Raw genomic sequence first — 20,896 nt, 5'->3', positions numbered from 1 at the left:
ATAAAAGACAACAGGCTGAACATATTTTGTCCTCCTAGAATTACAGAACTTCAATCCTCAAGAAACGTCTTTCCTGATTGGAAAATCTACAAACAAATAAATTAAATGACTTGTCACTTCCCTGATTCATGACATTTTCATATGTATTCCTTCTGTGTTTTGACTCCCATCCCAATCCCACTTCTTCATGTGGCCAAGTACTTCACCTCAACTCAAATGTCACTTTCTCACAGCAAGATCTTTTCTAACTCCTCAGTCTGAAGCAGGCACATTCCCTCCATTATTCTCTCACAGCATCCAGATCTTTTCCTTCACAGCATTTATCGTAATCTGAAAATATTTTACTTATTTAAAATAAAATTCTTCATCTCCTCCACAAAAACTACCACTTTCAGCAAGATAGAGGCTACGCTCTTGTCCCTTTAGAGGCTAGCACAGCCCCTGGAACATAACAAATCCTGATTAAAATATTTCACTGACAGATGAATAAATGAAACATTTTATGTCTGATAATTAATTGCTAACATTTACTGGTCATTTACTCTATTCCATGAACTGTTCCAAATGCTTTCTATATATTGTCACATTTAATTCTTCCAGTAACCCTATGAGGTATAAATGCTATTGTCATTGTAATCTTCACTTTGTACAGAGAAGAAACTGAGGCACAGAGAGATGAAGCACCTTGTCTGAAGTCACAGCTAGTAATGAAAGAGCCAGAATTCAACTGTAAGTAGTCCAACTTTAGATCCTATACTATGGTATAGCTGCTGTGACATACCAAAGTTACTTTTACAATGAGACTTTTCTTTGTAGAAATTGATTGGTAGGTCATCTGTGATGTATTTTTAACTTTCAAAAGTAAAGACACATTTGCACCTGCTATTGTAAAACTTTCTTCAAACGACTAAAAAAACATAATCATAAAGATGTGCCAAACATGGAACATTCCCTACATATCTGCCTAACAAATTTATCTACCAAATAACAAATCAACTTTAAAAGGTTATGAAAGAAGCATTTGGACTTTTCCTTTTCAGTCTCATGCTTCTTTTTAAGAGTCCCTGCCTAAGGTAACAGAACCAAGAACTAAACCCAAAACAGACATATACAATCTCCCTGGTCAGGTCATCAGATTAATGGAATGTTAAATATTTTTCATTTTTAAAAACATATGACTTTGTTTCTTCATGCTTTACAGCCAAAATGAAATATGGGATGGAAAATTAACAACAAAAATAAAAGCTTCCTGTTTCTGTTTTCTTTTCCCTTCTTTAATATTGAATTTTAATGATCAAGTTAACCTAACACAGAACAATAACTACCCTGCCACAAAAACATGACAAGTCAAGGTCTGTCATCTTTCCTTCCAAAAATACAACTTCAAATTCTAGTCTCTCTTCCACAATTACACCAAATCATAAGTATGAAGAAACAATGTACCTGTTTCAAACACATGTAATAAGAATCTCTATATCAAACAGGCAATAATAATGATTAACACTCAGAGAACACTACAGAATTTGACTCCGTAGTATAACCAGAAGGACAAAAAAAGGGGTTTCATATTCAGGTGATGAAAATAGGAATATTATTATAGTTCTTCATATAATAATATCAATAACATATTTGAAATATTTGCAAAATATTTCTAGTGCTATCACTTCAGCCTACAAAGGTAAATTTTATATTTACTTTCAGTTGCTAAAATGTCTTTTTTGGGTTTCTCATATATCTAAATAAATCCCCATTAATTAAGCAGAGATTTATTAATCTGAATATACTAAATAAAAACAAAGTAGATGTAGGCAGATCATGTTTGAAGCCAAGCTGGCCTTATTCTAAACCTCAGTGTTTCAGAGCTGGAGAAGACCAGGTGTTTAGAACACCACTGCCTTCTTTTACAGATGAAGACACTGAGGCTCTCAGATGGAACGATCTGACCAAGCTCATAAAGCTAGTCTTCTGGCATGGTTGGGCACAGAAATTAGATCTACTCAAGGGTCACTGACAATGTTTCACAAAACCATGTCATCAAAAGAAAAATAAAAAGAACAAAAATTAAGAACAAAAATTCTTTCTTACCAACTGGACTTCACCAAAAGCACCTCTTCCAATAACTTTTACAACATCATAGTCTTCTGCCTTCATCTGTAGACCTCTGATCTTTTTCACAATTTTCTCATCTACAATAAAAAGATTGCCATTTGTAGTATTAATCACCATTTTTATAAATAATATTTTGATCACTTGAAATTCTTATTTCAAGAAACTGGGCTTAGTTTTCAGCTAAATCTGTCAGTTTTTAAAGGTTGTTGTTTAAGTGGAATCTTAAAAAAAAAGGACACAAATGAACTCATCTACAAAAAAGAAACAGAATCAAAGGCATAGAGAAGAAACTTACGGTTACCAGGGGAAAGGGGGTGGGAAGGGATAAATTGGGAATTTGAAAACTGTACCTCCCAGGGAGTGATGGAAATGTTAGCTATCTTGATTGTGGTAGTGGTTTCATTGGTATGTACATCTAATAAAATTCATCAAATTGTACATTTGAAATATGTGTAGTTTACTGTAAGTAACCATACCACAATAAAGGTGTTTTAAAAAAAAGTTTGCTGTTTAAAAATCTAAGATACACATTAACTTTACATCAAAGAATGAAAACTCTATGGTTAATACACATAAACAAACACAACCTGCAAACAAAAAGTAGTAGTCAAGCTATTCTCTTTCTGACTCTGTTGCTTAACAAGTGAGATGACAGCTGAAACAGTGATGACCCAAGCAATTTTGGAGTGCACTCTAAATCTGGCAGAAACCGGCTATGAAATTACTCGCAAGCCTAATCTTCATAATGAATTTTGGTAACCTACTTCTTTGAAAAATAGTAATCGCATATAGTAGATTTGGTAACTACAGATAAGATTTTTAATTAGGAAAATAGCCCCGTCTCTGGCCAAATTAAAGAATTTACTGTGTTCACATAAAGTGTATATTATTTTGAGAATTTCTTATTCTTAGAATTTCAACTTCATTTGCAACTTCACTGCAACATCAATATTGGCAAATATTAAGAGTTACTACATTTACGGCAATATTCTTATCACATTATCTTTCACTGACTAGACTGAAATGTCCACATTTATCCAAATATAAAGCTTTTAAATCTCCTGGGTAATGTAAAGTGAAGTTGTAGAGTTGTTAATATTAATTTAAAACTTCTCCTGGGACTGCCATAAATGACCTATCCTGAAATTGCCAAATAGTCTTAATTAATACAAAATCTTGAACTTTATCTATTTTACATAATTTAATTGGTTCTGCAGGTTTGCTTTGAAAATAAAGAATATTAAGTATTCAAATAAATAAAATGGCAAACTAAAAAAATACTTAAGTTTAATAAGTTACAAGTTTGTGGACTGTAATGACATTAAACATAAATCTCTTATCAAAAGTAGTTATGTGGCCAAATATTAAGTTTACATATACTTACATCTATTTAAGAAATTATCTATATTCTTGTTTTTCCTCAAAGCAGGAAAATCCAAATCAAGGACCAAGGAATTTAATCCATCCTGTATAACAAAACATAAAAAGAAGGGGGGAAAAGTTGTTATAATTTTCAAGCACTCAAGATAAAAAGTCTTTACATTTCATCATGCTGTTCTCATTGAATAAATGTTCTGCCAGAAATATTAGGATTAATCCTTTCATGTTTTCCATTGTACTTTTAGCCAATAGAAAAATGTCATTTTTAAATATGCATCCACTATTATTTTTGCTAGTCAGATGTCTTTTCACTCTTCAAATGTCCAGTAAATTGTAAATATATTTAATCACAAAATTATGTATATTCCACTGATACCATTAATGCAGACACATTAAAACAATATTGATTTTCCTCAACTGAAAGAAAAAAATACATTAAAAAAGCAATATACAACTGTTGACATTGTTAAATTCACATTTTGATAACTCCCTGCAACCTTACCCCAACCCACAAGACCCCTCTCTAGGACAGCTAAACTGCTTTTCACACTAGCATTTGAGCATGCTAGGCTATTTTTAAGTACCAAAATACCAATATATCCTTACTGGTACAATTTTGGTATTTTAATAAATTTAAAATGCAAAATTTGAATCACTTATATTTTTAAATATATCCAGATTTACACTCTGTATTAAAATTTCAAATCAAAAAAGGTGCATTCATTTGGAAAGCCCTCTTCTGTAGTACCTCCATTAACCTCCACAAGAAGAAAAAATTTAAATTGACATGGCAGAAGCCTCTATTAACAAGAATAAATACTCTCTTCTAGTTCAGAGACTTTCTCAAAAAAGTGGAATATGAATACTTGATACTGAAATGATAAATCTCCGTCTACACATAACAAAGATAAAAGAAATCTTTCTTTGAAACAAAACTACATCTTGATATCAGTAAAAGGATTCTTGCTTACCCCACAGTCTCCCTAAAAGTTATCAGAGAGGTGGTTATGTAAAGATTAAATAAACAGGAAAAAATCTGGAAATAGTTTATCCCCCACCAGTGTACAAGTCAGAGAGCATTTTTAGCAGCTGGAATATCTGAGCAGCTGCTCAACTCAACAATACCATTTTGCTTTTTTTAAGCCATTCTTTAAAGATCAAATACTATTTCATTTATGCATTAAGCTTTTTTGTAGTATTTGTTTTTGAATAATGCTAATACTTTAATTCACTAATAATTTACATTAGAAGATAATACAGAGGTAATCTATATTTATATAATTACATTTATACTTGAGGTTCTAAGTTTATAAATTTTTACATTTGAAATTTATTCTGTGTAGTAAGAAACAAATTCTGAATTTTTAAAAGATATCAGTATTTTCAATATTTGAAATTGATGCTGAGATTCAGTTGCTAGGTTAGCTCAAGACTTGACTGAAAGCCTCTGTCTATGAATATCCTCATTAAGTAGTTTCATATAAACCTTACACAGTTGAGATTTTTTTCAGTGTCTGTGATTCCAACTGCGATTCTTTTTTTAGAAAGTGATACTAAAACTGAGATAAAGAAATTTTTAAAAGAATAAACTTACATTAAAGAAAAGTCTACAACCAAAACTTTATAGCAATGAAGAAAATTAACACTTTTGTCCCTATTTCTGAATAAATAGGTATAAGACACTTCCAAATGCACAGAAATGACAGGGGAACATTTAAAAGTCATAGACCCACTGAAAGGGAAAAAAAAAAAACCATCACCACCATAAAATATTCAAGAACAAGAAAGAAAAGCACCAAGCAATGAGTAGCAGCTAAGCTCACAAAGATCTACTGGATTTAGGGCAGAAAGCAGTAAGACCAATGACTGCGAATTAGAAAGACCTAAATGTGCTAATGAACCAAAACCAGACTGATTACTGGGAAAACAGCTGGAGTGAAAATTCCAGCTACCTAAAAAAAAAAACAAAAAAACACTGGAAAAAAAATATATTGCCCAAGTTTTATACGAAACTGCCTAACAAGATAGGTCAGACACAGCTTTCAAAAATCTTAAACTAAGCCCCCAGAGCTTGGCCAGTTACCAGATCTCCTGCATCTCTAATAGTACTGGCTGAAAGTACATGAATCAGCTCCAATACTGGAATTGACATGGGCTTTCTGTATATAAAAAGTTAGCATCAGAGGAAGGCAGAGAGAGTGATTTATCCTTCTGTCTCTCTAAATAAATAGGTACAAGACAACACCCAATTTTTCCCATTACAATTATTATGGTGGAAAAAACATGTATATAATGTCTAAAGTGATAAGCAAAATGATGGAGACATCTTTTTAGGAATTTCAATTGTTAAATGTGGCACAAATTATCCTCCAGCTGAAAATTTCATAAAGTCATGAGTTGTCAGCATACGGGTGGTATTTAAAGCCATGAAACTGGGTAACATGACAAAAGGAATAAGTGCAAACAAATAAAAAAGGACCAAGGAGTCTTGGAAGACACCACTATTGCGAGACTGTGGTGAACTGGAGACTAAGAAGCACACAGTAAAGAAGGAAGAAAATCAAGACTGCTATAGTATCTTGGAAGCCAGGGAGAGAGTGATCCACAAAGTCATTATGACTGATAAGTAAATCAAGACAGAGGCTTTAGCAACAGAGAGGTCATCTGTGACTTTTATAAAAGCTATTTAGATTATAAATTTGTGATTTCCAAATCACTGTTCACCACTTTCTTAGTATTTGTTTTTCTATAATTACTGCACTTCTAAAAAAATAAAAGCTTCCTTTAAAATGTCACTGTGAGTCCACATTCACAGACCCTAAATAATACCTAGCATTCAACCTGACCATAAATTATGTGATACCTTATACTTCAAAGTCTATCTACCAAAAATTGAACTAAATTATACAGGTCAATATGGTATTTATTAGTCATTATAGGAACTTTGCTTGACTACTTTGTGCCATGTGCTGTGCAAAGCATTATATATGACATATGAAGTCAACATTTTAATCCTCATAACAATGTATAAACTAGGTACTATTATTATACTCACATTTAGTAGGCACAGAAACTGAAGTTCAGAAAGGTTAAAAAACTTGCCCCAGCCAACACAGTTTATAAGTGACAGAATCAGAATCTTCTATTTATACTTTATTACTCAACTTAAAGTTAATAAAGTTACTCCTCCAACAGAATCCTGAAGAATATCCAGGTTTTAAAGTTAAGACAACAAAATAGGAAACATATTTCTGTGTATCTGCTGTACAGATAAGTGAACAGGAAGTGTTATTCAAATGAATTTGTAATACATTTCCTCCTTATGTTATTACAACTCCAAATACAAATACAAAACTAAAAATAGTGGATCCAAATAAATCCATCATTAGCAAACAAAGTAAAAGTTTAAAGCCATCCTAAAATGCACATAGAGAAACTGCAGAATTTTAAGTATACTCTATATTGTTTTTTATAGTACACTATTTCACCTAGAAAGTCTGTTATATTAATTAATCTGCTATCATTTATCAACAACAGTTGAATAAAATACTTAATGCTTATTTTACAATATAGCTTTGAAAAATTAGTCTAAAAACTCTGACAGCCAAATTAAAAAACAAACTAAATTTACTGTCACCTAACAGAAACAAACATTCAAAAGAAAAAAGGTTACCTAGGAAAATAAGAAATTTAAAGAGTATTGGGTGAAAGTTCTTGCACATATTTTGTGTCATATAGATCAACTTCATTATAATCTTGAGTCGCTAACTTGAAACACAAGAACAGTTTTCTTGTTTGCTTATATAAATCTTTAACTATTTATAGCTATTGTAAAATCCACTCTTAAAGCTCCCTACTGCCACAAAACAATATAGGTGGTACATTAATGAAGTAATAGATATCTAATCGAGTAACATTCATATTTAGAACACTTAAAGGAATATTATAACAAAAACTTGCTTAAAACCTGAACTCTGAATTGTGAGGAAGGGGAACCTCCTTAAGAAGAATACAGTTTCCACTGATCTTAAGCCTTTCTAAAGTCTCTGTGCATTTGAATAGGCTCCTGATTTCTTGTGCACTTTTTGTAAAACGGAGGTAACAGTCTATAAAATCATTCTGGTGAGCTGTTCTCTCTTATAAAATCGACTATTTAAACAGTAAGGCAAGGTGTGGAGCAGGGTGAAGTCCCTTCCTCTGGACCACAGGAGTGGTGTTGTGATTTTTCCTTTTGCCTCAGGCTCCAAAATGGCTCAGGAAGGACAAGACAGGATCAACATTACTTGTTTTCCCTTTTTGCCTCACACACCAATATGGTTCAGCACAGTAAATCTTCCAGATCTTGCCTTTACCTAAATTTTTCATTTTCATATTTTGTTCATCATGGATTTCTGCAATTTTTAAAGTACTGTGATAAAATATTATTTATCTTAATTATGGTGATTTTTGGCACCCCCACCGGGCACCCCCCTTAAGTTTTGTGCCCAAAGCAAGTGCCTCACTGGCCTCACCCTAGACCCCATCCTGGCCCAAGAGACTGAAATCTCTACAATTAGACAATATTAACTATAGTGCATTTTAATGTTAAAACAATGGGAAAGGAATCACATTGTTGATTTGATCAAAGTTTTAGAAGGATAACTAGTCAAAGAATTAAGTGTAAAGTTAGAACAGTACTAATGGTGATAATGCTGGTAAAATGATAGTAATAAAGCAGCTGCTATCTATAGAGTGCATGGGTACCAGACACTATGCCAAACATTTAATGTAACATCATGTCACTTAATTCACTAGATTTTCCAAGCAGATGTTATTATCATTTTTCTATTGAAGAAATTAAGCTTGGAGAACTTAAAAAATTTTCCAGAATTACACAGCTAATAGAAGGGTCTGGATTGGGCCCAATGCTAGCTCAAGTAATTATTAGTATTTCTAGCATTTTAAGGTTCTAAATTTTTTCTTCTAAAAATATTAAGTCAATGGGAAGATACGTATCAAAGTACTCTTCATAATGTAGTATATGGTTCAGAAACAAATGAATAAAATTAAGTTCAATTATATTTGTATTATTGGACTTTGGTTTATAAACTAACGATTATATTTTGTCCTTTAAAAACAGTTTTCCTCCTCAAGGAATATACAGTATTTCACTACTCCATCAAATAAAGAGTAAAACATTTTAAAATCTGTATGACATCACTGTGCTCAGGCATTTTCATATACTTTATCTAATATACTGTCTACTTAATCAGAGAGGAAGTATGAGATAAAAATTAGTTAAAAACTCCTCCTTAAGCTTGCTATATTTTGAAGAAGGTTTTCTATTATAGAGACTTATCTTCCAAACACTCTTAAATCCTTAAATCCTTATTTGTGTTTGAAGTGCTGGGAGGGAATGAGTAATGTGGAATTATACAACCTTATACTCTGTATCCCATCTTCCAAGTAAAGTATGTTTCTAATAAAACCAATTCAGCATTTTTTAAGGAGATGTGCACAACTGCACTGCTAGGTGAATCTGAGATGGAATTAAAGGAATTTCAAACACAAACCTATCCTTCCCTATTTTTAGATATGTCACTATTATATGTCAGTATAGTTCTTATTGATATTTTTTAAAACTATGGAGATTTAAACCTTTCATTTCATATCCCACATAAAAACAATCACTGAAAATATTCCAAGAACACCTCATCATACTTACAGACATAATATCCTCAGTTTTCTAGTCAAACAGTAATCAAATCTAAACAATGAACTTGTTCAGGAAAATCAAAGGGCAAACATGAATACCCACAAATCACATTATGAGATCAACATTTACTAAGCACCTACTTTGTGCCAGAGAGAACAGAATCACTTTCTCATTTAATTCTCATAAAAATCCCCACTAGAAAAGAAATGTAGGAAATGCAGAAGTGTTTTTGGACAGAGCCATTTAGGTACATAGCAAAAGCAGAAGCTGTAACCAGAAGCAGCTCCTTCTGCTACTCATACAACTACCACTAGGAACAGCGAAGAACATTTCAGCAAAAAGAAAAAGTTGTTGGTTGTTTTTTTAAAGCACGTGCTCTTTTCTTCTTCTAACTGTATATGTAACTGTACAGACTCAATGGCCCACCTACTTTTAATGAAAAAACAAAATATTCTTCTCAACAGAACTACAGAAGCAAGGTGTACCTCATCCTTACCTAGGAAGCAATATTTCTTCTACACATCTGAGCGAATTTTTAAAATTTTTAGTAACACTTTTTAAAATTAGAAAACATTTAAAACCTTTTAAATCAAATATCTGCCCCATCTCCCTTTTGTCCACTGTATGTGCACCCCCTACAAATAAAAGTGAGCAAGTGTTGGTAAGGGAATCTGTTGCACAATATTTCAGTCTGTTTTACATTTTGGTAATCTATAAATTATTTGGCAGAGAAAAGGTTGCTAAAACAATTTGAAAACTAATAGTTTTGGCAAATCTAGTTTCTAAAGGCTGATTACCAACTACCATTTCATAATAACTCTTCAGTTTATTGCTCAATTTCTGGCAATAACAGTACTTCAAGTAAGAATAAGAACTTCTTGTCAATCAATTTAAAGACACATTAGTATCAGTGGTTTAAAAGAAAATTACTTAAAAACACTGAACATAATAAAATCACCCTGAACTGGAACTCACAAACGGCCATCATTTCTTCCACATTCAAAGAGAGAAGGTAACAAAACAAACACATATCTGAACTTTATTCTGAGAGTCATCTCCTATGACTGATAACTCTCATCTGCTTCTACCCTGGGATCCAGTATCCTACTTCCAAGTATCCACCAAATAGCCAGCAGACCTCAAAAATCTCCCAAGTTGAGTAAATGTACTCAATGGTAATGCATAAAATAATCCACTGAGGTACAAGAAGAAAATACTATAATAATGCACATTTAACTTAAAAAAATTTTTAGTTTAACATATTTTCAGCAACAACTCACTGCTATTAGCTTTCACTGAATTGTGACATACTACAGCTTACACGTAAAGATTTTTAAAAATTTACTAATAGAAAGATTACCAAGCAGATCAAAAGCATTCCTTTTTGGAGTACAGACATATGCCAAAGTTTACCAAATTATACAATTTAATCATGTACAATTTATTGTATGTCAATTATACTTCAATAAAGCTATTTTTAAAGTGAATGTAATATATATAACCATGGATTTAAGACAATACCAAAATGCAAGCAATACAAAGAAAACAGCATTGTTAATGTTTCACCTACTCCTTATATAAGTTCTTATTGCCCAAATTATGAGACTAAAAACAATGACAAGCTAATCACATTACCCCCCAACTAAAAATTACCTGAAGCCTTCTGAAACATGATATTATATCCATAATCATTAATGATGTATAATATATTCTGCTATAACCTGACTTTCTATAACACAAATTATCTCATATGCAATTGGAAAATAAGGGAATAATTCAAATACTAAGTAAAATATATTATTTTTTCCAACTTGTTAATGTTTTTAAATGATGGGCAAGCTTTCTCAAATTAAAGAGAAAGCCTTAGCAACACAGGATGACATTAAGAAAAAAGCCAAAAATTATGCAGAAATGCCTTATCATGCAGAAATGCCTTACTAAAGTACAAATAGTAGCTTCAAACACCCCTACACTGTTCATGACATGAAGCTATCTAGTAAGGTTACAAGTGCAGATGAAAAAGCTAAGAAGGTATTTCTCCTTTGTTTAAAAAAAAGGTGAAGGCCTTCATGGGCCTAAATCTCGAAGAAAAAAGCTCAAGCCTCAGGGTTTAAGGTTGCAGACATTCAAAAGTCTATGATGCTGGGTACAAATGCCAATAGAGATTTAACCAGGTTGATATTTTTATTTGAATTACTGTTTTTGTTAGTGTTCTGGTTAGAATTTGAATTATAAGTTTTGAAGTCTGCTTATGAAAACATGTATCTATAATTATTTGCATAATATTTAATGCCTGTGTTCTACCCAGCACTTTACCAATTTTCATTAATTTAATGACAAATGTTTGAAAGCCTCTTCCCTGTTTCAGTTTTTTTATTTTGTTAGTTTCTTTAACATCAAAAACAGATTTTTTGTTTTGTTTTGTTTTGAATTCAGATACCACTGGGAAACACTGGATTTTTCAAATGGCTGAAATATACAAAAAATATGATTTAAAAAAACTAAAGTGTATTTTCTCGAGTATCTTTAGAAGGCACATAGAAAATATAATTGAAAAGTTGAAGTAATAAGTAACAAGATAAATTGTACCATAAGAAAGGTTTACTGTACAATTGGAAGAAAAGTACACACTTTTTCTAACCTGATTAGTTAAAATACGGATGGATACTGCAACAGTGAAGAAATAACTGAAGAAAATATACTGTATTCTCAACAGTAATTTACTTCCTTAATGAAAACTATATTTTAAGGAAAACCTTTGTAACAGTAACCACTGATAGAGCTGATATTTAACTGAAATACAAAACTGCCTCTGGAACTACACTACATATAGTACTATATATGAAATTCATTCACTGCATCATTCACAGAATAGCTTTTACAATGAAGAAATTTAATCCTTAAGAGGATGAAGTGCTATGTCATCTACACTGTTAAAATTTATAAAAATAGGATTGTTAAAAGTATAACAGAATTTTCTGTTCTTTGTAATGAGATGAAGAATGTCCATAAAAAAATTAATTTCACATGAAAGTTTTCTAGCTATCTTGTCACAATGAACTTTTAAAAGTCATCGAACTTACAGATGAATTACTATTTTTCTTCTATAAAAAGGTAAATGCTCCAAATTTGTTGAGCTTGCCTATGATAACAAGTACTTATTAACAATACGCTGGCAGATATTTGGGGAGAAAATTAATAGAATTTTTCTTAATTAAGTAAAAGTAATATTTTAACAATTAATGAGAAAAGTGAAGAAAAGTTTTCTTTTTGGAAGAAATTCCTGCTGTGGAAAAATTATTTTAAAAGGGGATGTTTCCATCCATATGTGAATTTTAACAGATAACAACATGCTTTGCCTATTAAAATTGCTTTTTAACGTTCATATCCATGTTTTAAAAACTTGAAAACATAATTTTCTGACCCAGTTAAAGATGTTCAGTGGGTTTTAAACTCATGTGTTAAAACATAAAAATACAATTATTTCTGATTTGGCCATCAAGGAAAACTAACTGAATCTCAGTAACCACACAAAAAAGGTGTATAACTGGTGGGCAGAATGGGAAAATGAACACTGTGATTTAATAACTGCAGCTACTGATACATTTATTGTGCTTCTTCCACTTGTATCCATACATCTTTGTGAAATTAAAAAAAAAAAAAAAAAGAAAAAAATTCTGTAATAGACCTTAAAGCCCAGTAGCAAAATACACTGAACTTCGAACCTGATCTTCAATTCACTGTGACAACATTAAGCCAAAATTTTTGGAAAGCAATTCAGCATATTTAGTGAGAAAATTTTTCTATCATTATAAAATTATCTCAAAAAATAGTTTATAGATTTAGTTTATACTTTTGAACTCCTATTTTATGTGTATTATATAATGTACATAATATTTTAATATAGTGGCACATGTACACAAATTATAAGTAATGACACATCTATTTCAAGATATTTCAAAACTCTATTATTGATGAAATACAAGATTAGAAGTTTGGAGATCACAAATTCCTTAAACTAAGGGATTTTTTTTATTATCCTTAAAGGTAAACATTTTTTATTTTTTATAATCCAAGTAAACTAGTGTAAATAAATATTTAGCCAGCATCTTAATATCAACATTTCCAAAACAATTCATATTTTCTCATTCAAATCTTACCTAGTCTATATCTAATAAGCAGTGCCATCTTATGTAAGTCAGATTCAGAAATCCTTCTCATTGTTCTTTATATCAAGTCATCCCCTCTGTACTGCAGATACTTCCTCTAAAGTCTTGCAGCAGCTCCCTTTTCCATTCCATTCCCTATCATGTTTTGCTCAGATTCTCATTATTTCTTACCTACTAACTAGTTACCCTGCTTTTAATCACTCTCTGCTCCAGCCCATCTCCAGTCTACTACTGACTAGTCAATCTTCTTGACATTTAAATCTGTTTTCCTTAAAATTATTCAACAGCCCACAAATGCTTAGAGAATAAAGTTTAAAATCCTTAACCAGCCATCAAAATTCTTTGTAGAAGGCCCTATCAACCTTCTCCAATCTTATTTCCCACTATTCTACTACTCTTCATTCATATTTGCTCTTGATTTGTACTGCCCCATATAGAAGCCACTGGCTACATGGGGCCATTGAGCACTTGAAACGTGCTAGCCAAAAATGAGATACGCTGTAAATGCAAATACACACTACATTTCAAAGATTTAGTGCCAAAATAAGAATGTAAACTATCTCATTAATAATTTTTAATATTGACTATATGTTAAAATAATATTTTGGTTATATTAAATTAAATATATTATTAAAATTAATTTCAGCTTTCTGTTTTTAAAAATACAGCTACTAGAAAAATTAAGAATTTATACTTGGCTCACATTATATCTAGCTGATAGAACTGTCTAGACCAACAAAACTTTAACCTTTCACACTGATTCTTCTACCTTCATAACTTCGCTCACATCAGTCTTTCATATCACAGAACATTCAACACTTACTCATCATTTGCCGAGGTGTAACCACGTACCGTGACTAAGTGCTAAACTAAGAAAATGTTCTTCATGATTATCTCTACTTACCAAATATTATCTCTGCTTCAAGACCAGCTCAAATGCAACTTATTTCCATGAAACCTTCCTTGACACTCCAGGATAAAAATTTCCCATCTTCTGAACTTTGACATACTACATGTTCTTCAAGGAAAATGTCACTTTCTACTTATACTAGTTATTTCTGTACAAAATGTATCACATCTATTAGCTATAAATCCCTTAAGTGCAGAATTCTTCTAATTTAATTTGATTTTTCTAATGTTTCTGCCATAATACCTTACACAGAGTCTGTTCTCAAATATTAAATCAGATATCAACAAAAAGACTGGTGATACAATCATCTAAAATAGAAGTAAGTTACACTTACTAAAGTAAGAAAGCAGGTATTTATGCTAGTATTATTTACATAGATACGCAATTCAAGCATTATCTTGAACTTTTATGACCATCCCTTTCACCTTGTTGCTCTAGCTAAAACCTTATTTTTTCCCTTGATGATACTATATCTTACATTACAACCCTCTCAAATGGTGGAAACTGAAGGTGGGATAGGTGTTTCTTTGCTCCTATAGTCACTCTTAGACCACTCTTCATCCTTCCTTCCCGCAAACCCTGAGCTTTGAAACACACCATCAGCCATCTACCACCCCTTCTAATGACCTGCCCTCCACCCCCAACCATCACTAACCCTCAGTCTCTTAAGATTTTCTTTTCTTGCTCACAGTCACGCTCTCAAGTACTAATCCTGTCATAGTTCTTGGGATGTCATTATACTCTCAGATATCCTCCTAAACCCTTAATAGTCACTCCTGTGGTTTCCTTAAACTTACTGTTACCAATAATTATAACACCTTCATAATCTCAATTTTAAATATCCTGCTCATTGACTACCACCTATCTTTCCAGCTCACTCTAATATTTCAACTCCAACAATCTTTTGACTCAACAAGGACCGTGAATCCAGATCCTATCATTTTCTACTGTCCTTCATCCTCCCCACCCCTATGTTTACTCTTTATTTAATTTAAATTCTAGTCAACCATCATAATCACTGTCCTGTGCTTACCCTCATGCTCCTCTCACTTAAGCATACTATCATGGAAAAACTACGTCACTGGTTAAATCCAACTCTCTCTCTACTCAGTACTTACTTGCACCCCCAGAGCTAAACTTGACTTAGGCCTCTTCTCTTTTAAATCCACTCACTCCATAGGAGATTTCATCTTGTAGGCTATCTTTAAGTACTAATGGCTTTCAAATTCATTATCTCTATTCAAGATGCCTAAAATCCTAAATTCCACACGCATTATCTCCACTTGCCTATTTGATATGCAGCTAATCTGAGTGTCTAATAAATATTTCAAGTAACAATTTCCAAAACTGTGTCTTACCCATTTACAGATGAGCTTGTAGCACCTTGTGCCAAAAGCAAGGAGGTGCACAGGTGATAAAATTACACAGAACTATACATATGCACTGTAACAATGCCAATATCCAAATTTTGATTATGTTCTATAGTTATGAAAGGTATCAACACTGGAGGAAATTGGGTGAAGGGTACACTGGACCATTCTGTATTATTTTTGCAACTTCCTGTGTATTTATAATTATTTCAAGATAAAAAGTTTTTTTTCAAAAAGTAAATCAGTACTTAGAGATTGATGGGAACATGTCAAATAAAACATACAAGCCAGCTTGAAAGGGCTCCCAGTGGTAAATCTGGGACAATTTGAGTTCAATGATAAACAATACTAATGGGGTATAACCCACTGAATGAAATAGGAATTCCTGATATAAATAAATTGATATTAATTAATTAATTATCTTTCCTACAGTAAAATGCCAACTAAAGAATATAAAAGGAATACTTGAATTAGTGTATCACCGTTTGGCAACCACCATGGTAAAAATTAATTCAGGTGAAAAACATCAATGAATGCTAAAACTAGTGGATTAAAGTGGGAATAGAAACATGATTTTACATAGTCTCAAAATACCTCCCCATGAAATACTAACTAATTACAAAGCGGAGGAGGTAACTAGAAACTTGACAGACATCATCTTTAATCAAGTGATCAAAGTTAACACTACCTAATGGGATAAACTATATGCCACCAAAAAGGATTCATTAAGAAGAAAACAACATCACTCCTGTGAAACTGCAGCCAAAAATACATATCTTGGGTCCAGTCATCAGGAAACATTAGAGAAACCAAATTGAGGGATATTCCACAAAATGAGTGCCTTGTAATCTTCAATATGTGAACAGCATGAAAATCAAGAAAGACCGAGGAGCTGTTCCAAATTGAAGGAGATTAAAGAAACATGAAAGCTAGATGCAATGCATGATCCTGGATTAGATCCTTTTCGTCTCAGGAACATTATGTGGGCAATTAACAAAACCAGAATGAGGTCACTAAGCAAAATGTACGCAGACATTTTCTGAACTTTTCTGTAGTTTAAAATTGTTTCCAAATAGTAACTTAAAAAAAAAAATCACATCTAGGCATGTTCCTGACTCATGGCCTTTAGATTTGCTATTTCCTTCTATCTGGAATGCGCACATCCATGTCTGTGCACGGCTAGCTCTCCTACTTATACCAAGTCTTTACTTAAAAGTCATCTTTTCAGGGAGATCTTACTATCTAAACTGTCAATACTCTATTTATTCATATCTTCCTCCTTGTTTTACTTTTTCCTCCTTACCATAAATCAATATCTTACCTACAATTAACTTAATTACTTATTATTATCTGGCTCCCTATTAAAATGTAAACTGATGGCAGGGAATTTTTATCTATTTTGTTCACTGTTACATTCCCAAGGCCTAATTCAGGCCTAAATCAGGCCTAAACCAAGGCTTGACATGTGGTATTTGCTAAATAAATATTTATTAAGTGACCGAACGTACACAAGTCCTTGGAACACAAACAACTTAAGATACAATTACAAAATAAGTTCAGTTTCTCAATCACAGCAAGGGAATATTAAAATAGGTAAAAAGAATTCCACTGTTAATTTGATAGTTCTGGGATATCATTTCAACAAGTATGTTTGTAGCATAAATGAATGAGATAATGTCCCTGCTCTAAGGAGCTTAGTGAGTAAACCTATTTCCATCAGAAAGCAAAGTGGTACTATGGCAGCCAGCTAAAACAGTAAGAAAATATCTACCAACAGCATGCAGAACGTACAGTATAAACAATACAAATGCCGACAGACAAGAATTAACTGTACCAGACTTGACTGAAAAATAGATATACACAGAAATCAAATTTTCTCTGGGGAAAAATGACAGCAAACTCATATTTAAATTAAGTTAATGGTGTAAACCAAGAGACATTCCTAGAGGCCTCTGATATTTATTACTACATTTCCTTGAAAAACTACCAAGACCATAATTAAGCTAACTACAATGATCTCAATTAGTTTACAGTATTATAAAACATACTGAATCATTTGTACTTAGGAAAAAAGTGAAATTCAAAAATCTGCAGAATGATCTTATGGTTTCTATGTATAAAGTGGTTAAGTTGGTAGCATCTTATTTTATAAATGGTTTCTCTCCTGTGCCACCAGGTAATACATTTGACCTTGCTTTCTTGAATAATCATTACCATAATGACAGATAATAATATCTTAAAGAAATTTCTAAATAACAAACATACCTGATCCTAATCCAATACTTCTAAAAATGAAACACATACACACACAAAAACTATATTCATGTGCATGTGTACATATGTATTAATAAACATGGTTTGATAATCATTAATTGAGCTACATACATGACCCCCATCCATCGTACAACCTAACAGTGAATGAAATCCAAATGTATTAAATCCAATTCTAATTTTCAACAGAAATAGCATACAAATTAGGGTTCTTTACCCAGAAACCTTATTTCAGTCCCTCTATTCATCAGCTGTCAAAAAATAATAACAAAAAATTAAAAAAAATAAAACACAAATATGTAGTTTAATATTCCTAAGTGTGAAACCAATCATTTAATATAAAAGCCATGTCAACATTTTTTCTTTGAGGGATTTTATGAATGCTCTGAACTAACAATGTAAAATAAAAGTCAAACTAAAATGGCTAAAGATACTTTCTTTTCCTGGTAAATTTCCCTGTAACAAGTATTAGCATATTTTATTTCTCCTTCCATTTTAGTCCATGTTATGGTATTCTGATCCCAAAATGTGGTGAATTTTTTTAAGGGAAGTAGCTTAACTATATTTGTGTTACCTGGTATGACTATTGACTGTACCCTTCAGGAAATTCTAAACATGAGTTTGACCATTACTGTAAAGTCTTTCTTACAATAAGAAAAAAAATTTTTTTAAGGTTAAAGTTGGAGTTGGTATCAAAAGTCAAGCAAACTGTAAATGGGAAGGAAATTCCTGTACTTACAGTGCTTAGTCATATGGTTCAGACTTCATAATTGCCAACAAAATATATGCAACACTGAGAGAATTCTGAGGGCACACAAGTCACTGCCTCTTAGATAAAGTCTCAATTTAAAAGGCAAATAACCAGATTATATAAAGGCCATAATACTGCAAACATAATTATCACAAAACATTCCATTCTGTAATTATTCTTGAGAATACAAAACAATGTTTTATATCTTAGCATATTCAACATTACAACTTACTATAAATCCATCCTTTAGGGCCAAAACTTATAAAAACATAAGTTCTATTGAAGGAATAATCATCAGTTGTATATAACAAACAGTGATTGACTGCTTGACAATTATTTTAAGTTACACTAAATTACTTAATTTTCTAGAATTTTGATCCATATAACTGATACACACTAATTTTCACCTACTCACATTTTTGTGATACTCCAGTAAGGAAGATTCCACCTCTGTGAGAGAGAGCTATCTTTTGGAAGAGTCCAACTCTACTCAGAACAATGAGCCTATCTTGTTCCATTTCTGAGCCTGTATCCTAGATTTTACCAAAAATTCATTTAGATCTCTATCTAACTTACTCCTCCAACTCTCAACTGGCAATGAATTCAGCATAAGAATAATTGTGATATATCAGACCTCTAAAATTCCTTATCTGGTACACTGAACTGAGACTCTGAAAAAAGAAATATATAATTTATGGACAGTGTAACAGGGAGATTTCTACCTCTACCAATCATAGGCTTAATGTTACAAGCCAATCCTAAAGACTGAGACTAAAACTGGAGAGAAGGGAAGAAGGTACAAGGAAGTGTGCCTAAATTTTACTACAAAGCTGCAGCTCAGAAGTTGAGAAGCTGAAGAGAGCTTCCAGCACTCTCATGGGGTTGGGAACACAGAAATTCAGAGTTGTAGACTCACAAAGAAGGAAAGCCCAAGCATGAAAGGGCTACACCCTAGGAATAAATAAGAAAAAAACAGAAATAGGCTAACCCTCAAAAGACTGAAAATCTGCCTCAAATCAGTTCAATCCCTAAACAGATTAAAGTGATCTGCCTCAATCCTTTAACAGAAAAAAACATATAAATCATCTCTGAAAATTTCAAAGATAACATTACCTAATTAATTTAAGCAGATTTCATATACAATGTCCAGCAGTCAGTCAAGCATTAGGAATCATACCAGAAGATAAAACTATCATAAAACTAGAGAAATTTTAAAAAAAAAGCAGACTCACAACAGACCCAGAAATATAACACAAAATTCAAAATCACCACTATAAATACATTCAAGATAAGATGGAGAATTTCAGCAGAGAACCTGAAATTTTATCAAATGACCAAATGAAACTTCTACAACTTAAAATAGGTGAAATTTAGATTTCAATAGACAGATTAGACACAACTATGCCCTTCAGTGAATTGTCTAAAACCTTTAAAATATATTTCTATTGATATCTGAGGTTGTATGGTAAATTTACACAAGGTTTTAAATTAAGAATATTATTGCATTATCTGTCTTTTGGGGCATATGGTTTTCCTAGTTTGTCATCTTTTAACTTTCTTTCTCTTTTAGTTTTGTTCACTTTCAGCAAATAAGAACTAAAATTCTTTATGACTGCTTTCATATCAATTATGTCTGGATCAGACAGACATTTCACATAGCTTCATTTTGTTTATGGTTTTTCATTTTATCTTTATCCCCACCCCCAACTATTTGGAATTTATTTTGATGCATGTTTTAAAATGAGAAAATTACCTCATTTTTTCTTTCAAATATTTAACCAACTTTTTAAGGAAAGTTTTTCATTATAATTATAAACATATTTTGTTCTTACTATAAAAATATGTAACACTAATTGAAATGTCAGAAATAACAAAAAATAAATTCCACCCTTTTCCTAGAACCTGTATAAATATATAAATATGCATTTGAAAGAATATCCTTTGATGCCTAGATATAAGTTATTAAAATGATTTAAAAGTCCTTTAGTGGGAGTAATGGGTAATTTATAATATATATCCAATGGAATACTACATAGCTATTAAGAAGAATGAAGTAGATTTAAATGTAACTACAGAAATATGAAAAAGGTATATTGTTCAATGAATAAAACATTTTAAAATGAATAAGAAAAATTATTCAGTCAATAATTTGCATTTCAGAGAAACAATAATGCTCTCCTCATAGTCCAACATAGCCAATTAAAAACGTGATTCACTACAATGTGTTTCAATTTGCTGCTC

At 31.9% G+C, this 20,896-nt stretch overlaps 1 protein-coding gene across 4 annotated transcripts in view; it reads right to left on the bottom strand.

The window, feature by feature from the left end:
- ROCK2 (Rho associated coiled-coil containing protein kinase 2) overlaps positions 1-20,896 on the bottom strand; it is a 123,889-nt gene that overhangs the window by 75,365 nt on the left and 27,628 nt on the right. For all 4 annotated transcript variants that reach the window (XM_064494729.1, XM_031466579.2, XM_064494730.1 and 1 more), the window contains exons 2-3: positions 3,494-3,575; positions 2,086-2,186 (exon numbers count right to left, since the gene is read on the bottom strand). In XM_064494729.1, coding sequence (XP_064350799.1) covers positions 2,086-2,186; positions 3,494-3,575 — 183 coding nt within the window. The remainder of the gene's footprint in view (positions 1-2,085; positions 2,187-3,493; positions 3,576-20,896) is intronic.

This window comes from Camelus dromedarius, chromosome 15 (assembly GCF_036321535.1).
Source record: "Camelus dromedarius isolate mCamDro1 chromosome 15, mCamDro1.pat, whole genome shotgun sequence".
Taxonomy (NCBI): Eukaryota; Metazoa; Chordata; class Mammalia; order Artiodactyla; family Camelidae; genus Camelus; species Camelus dromedarius.
Note: the sequence above shows the minus strand (reverse complement) of the source record. Positions and strands in the feature narration are given on the sequence as shown.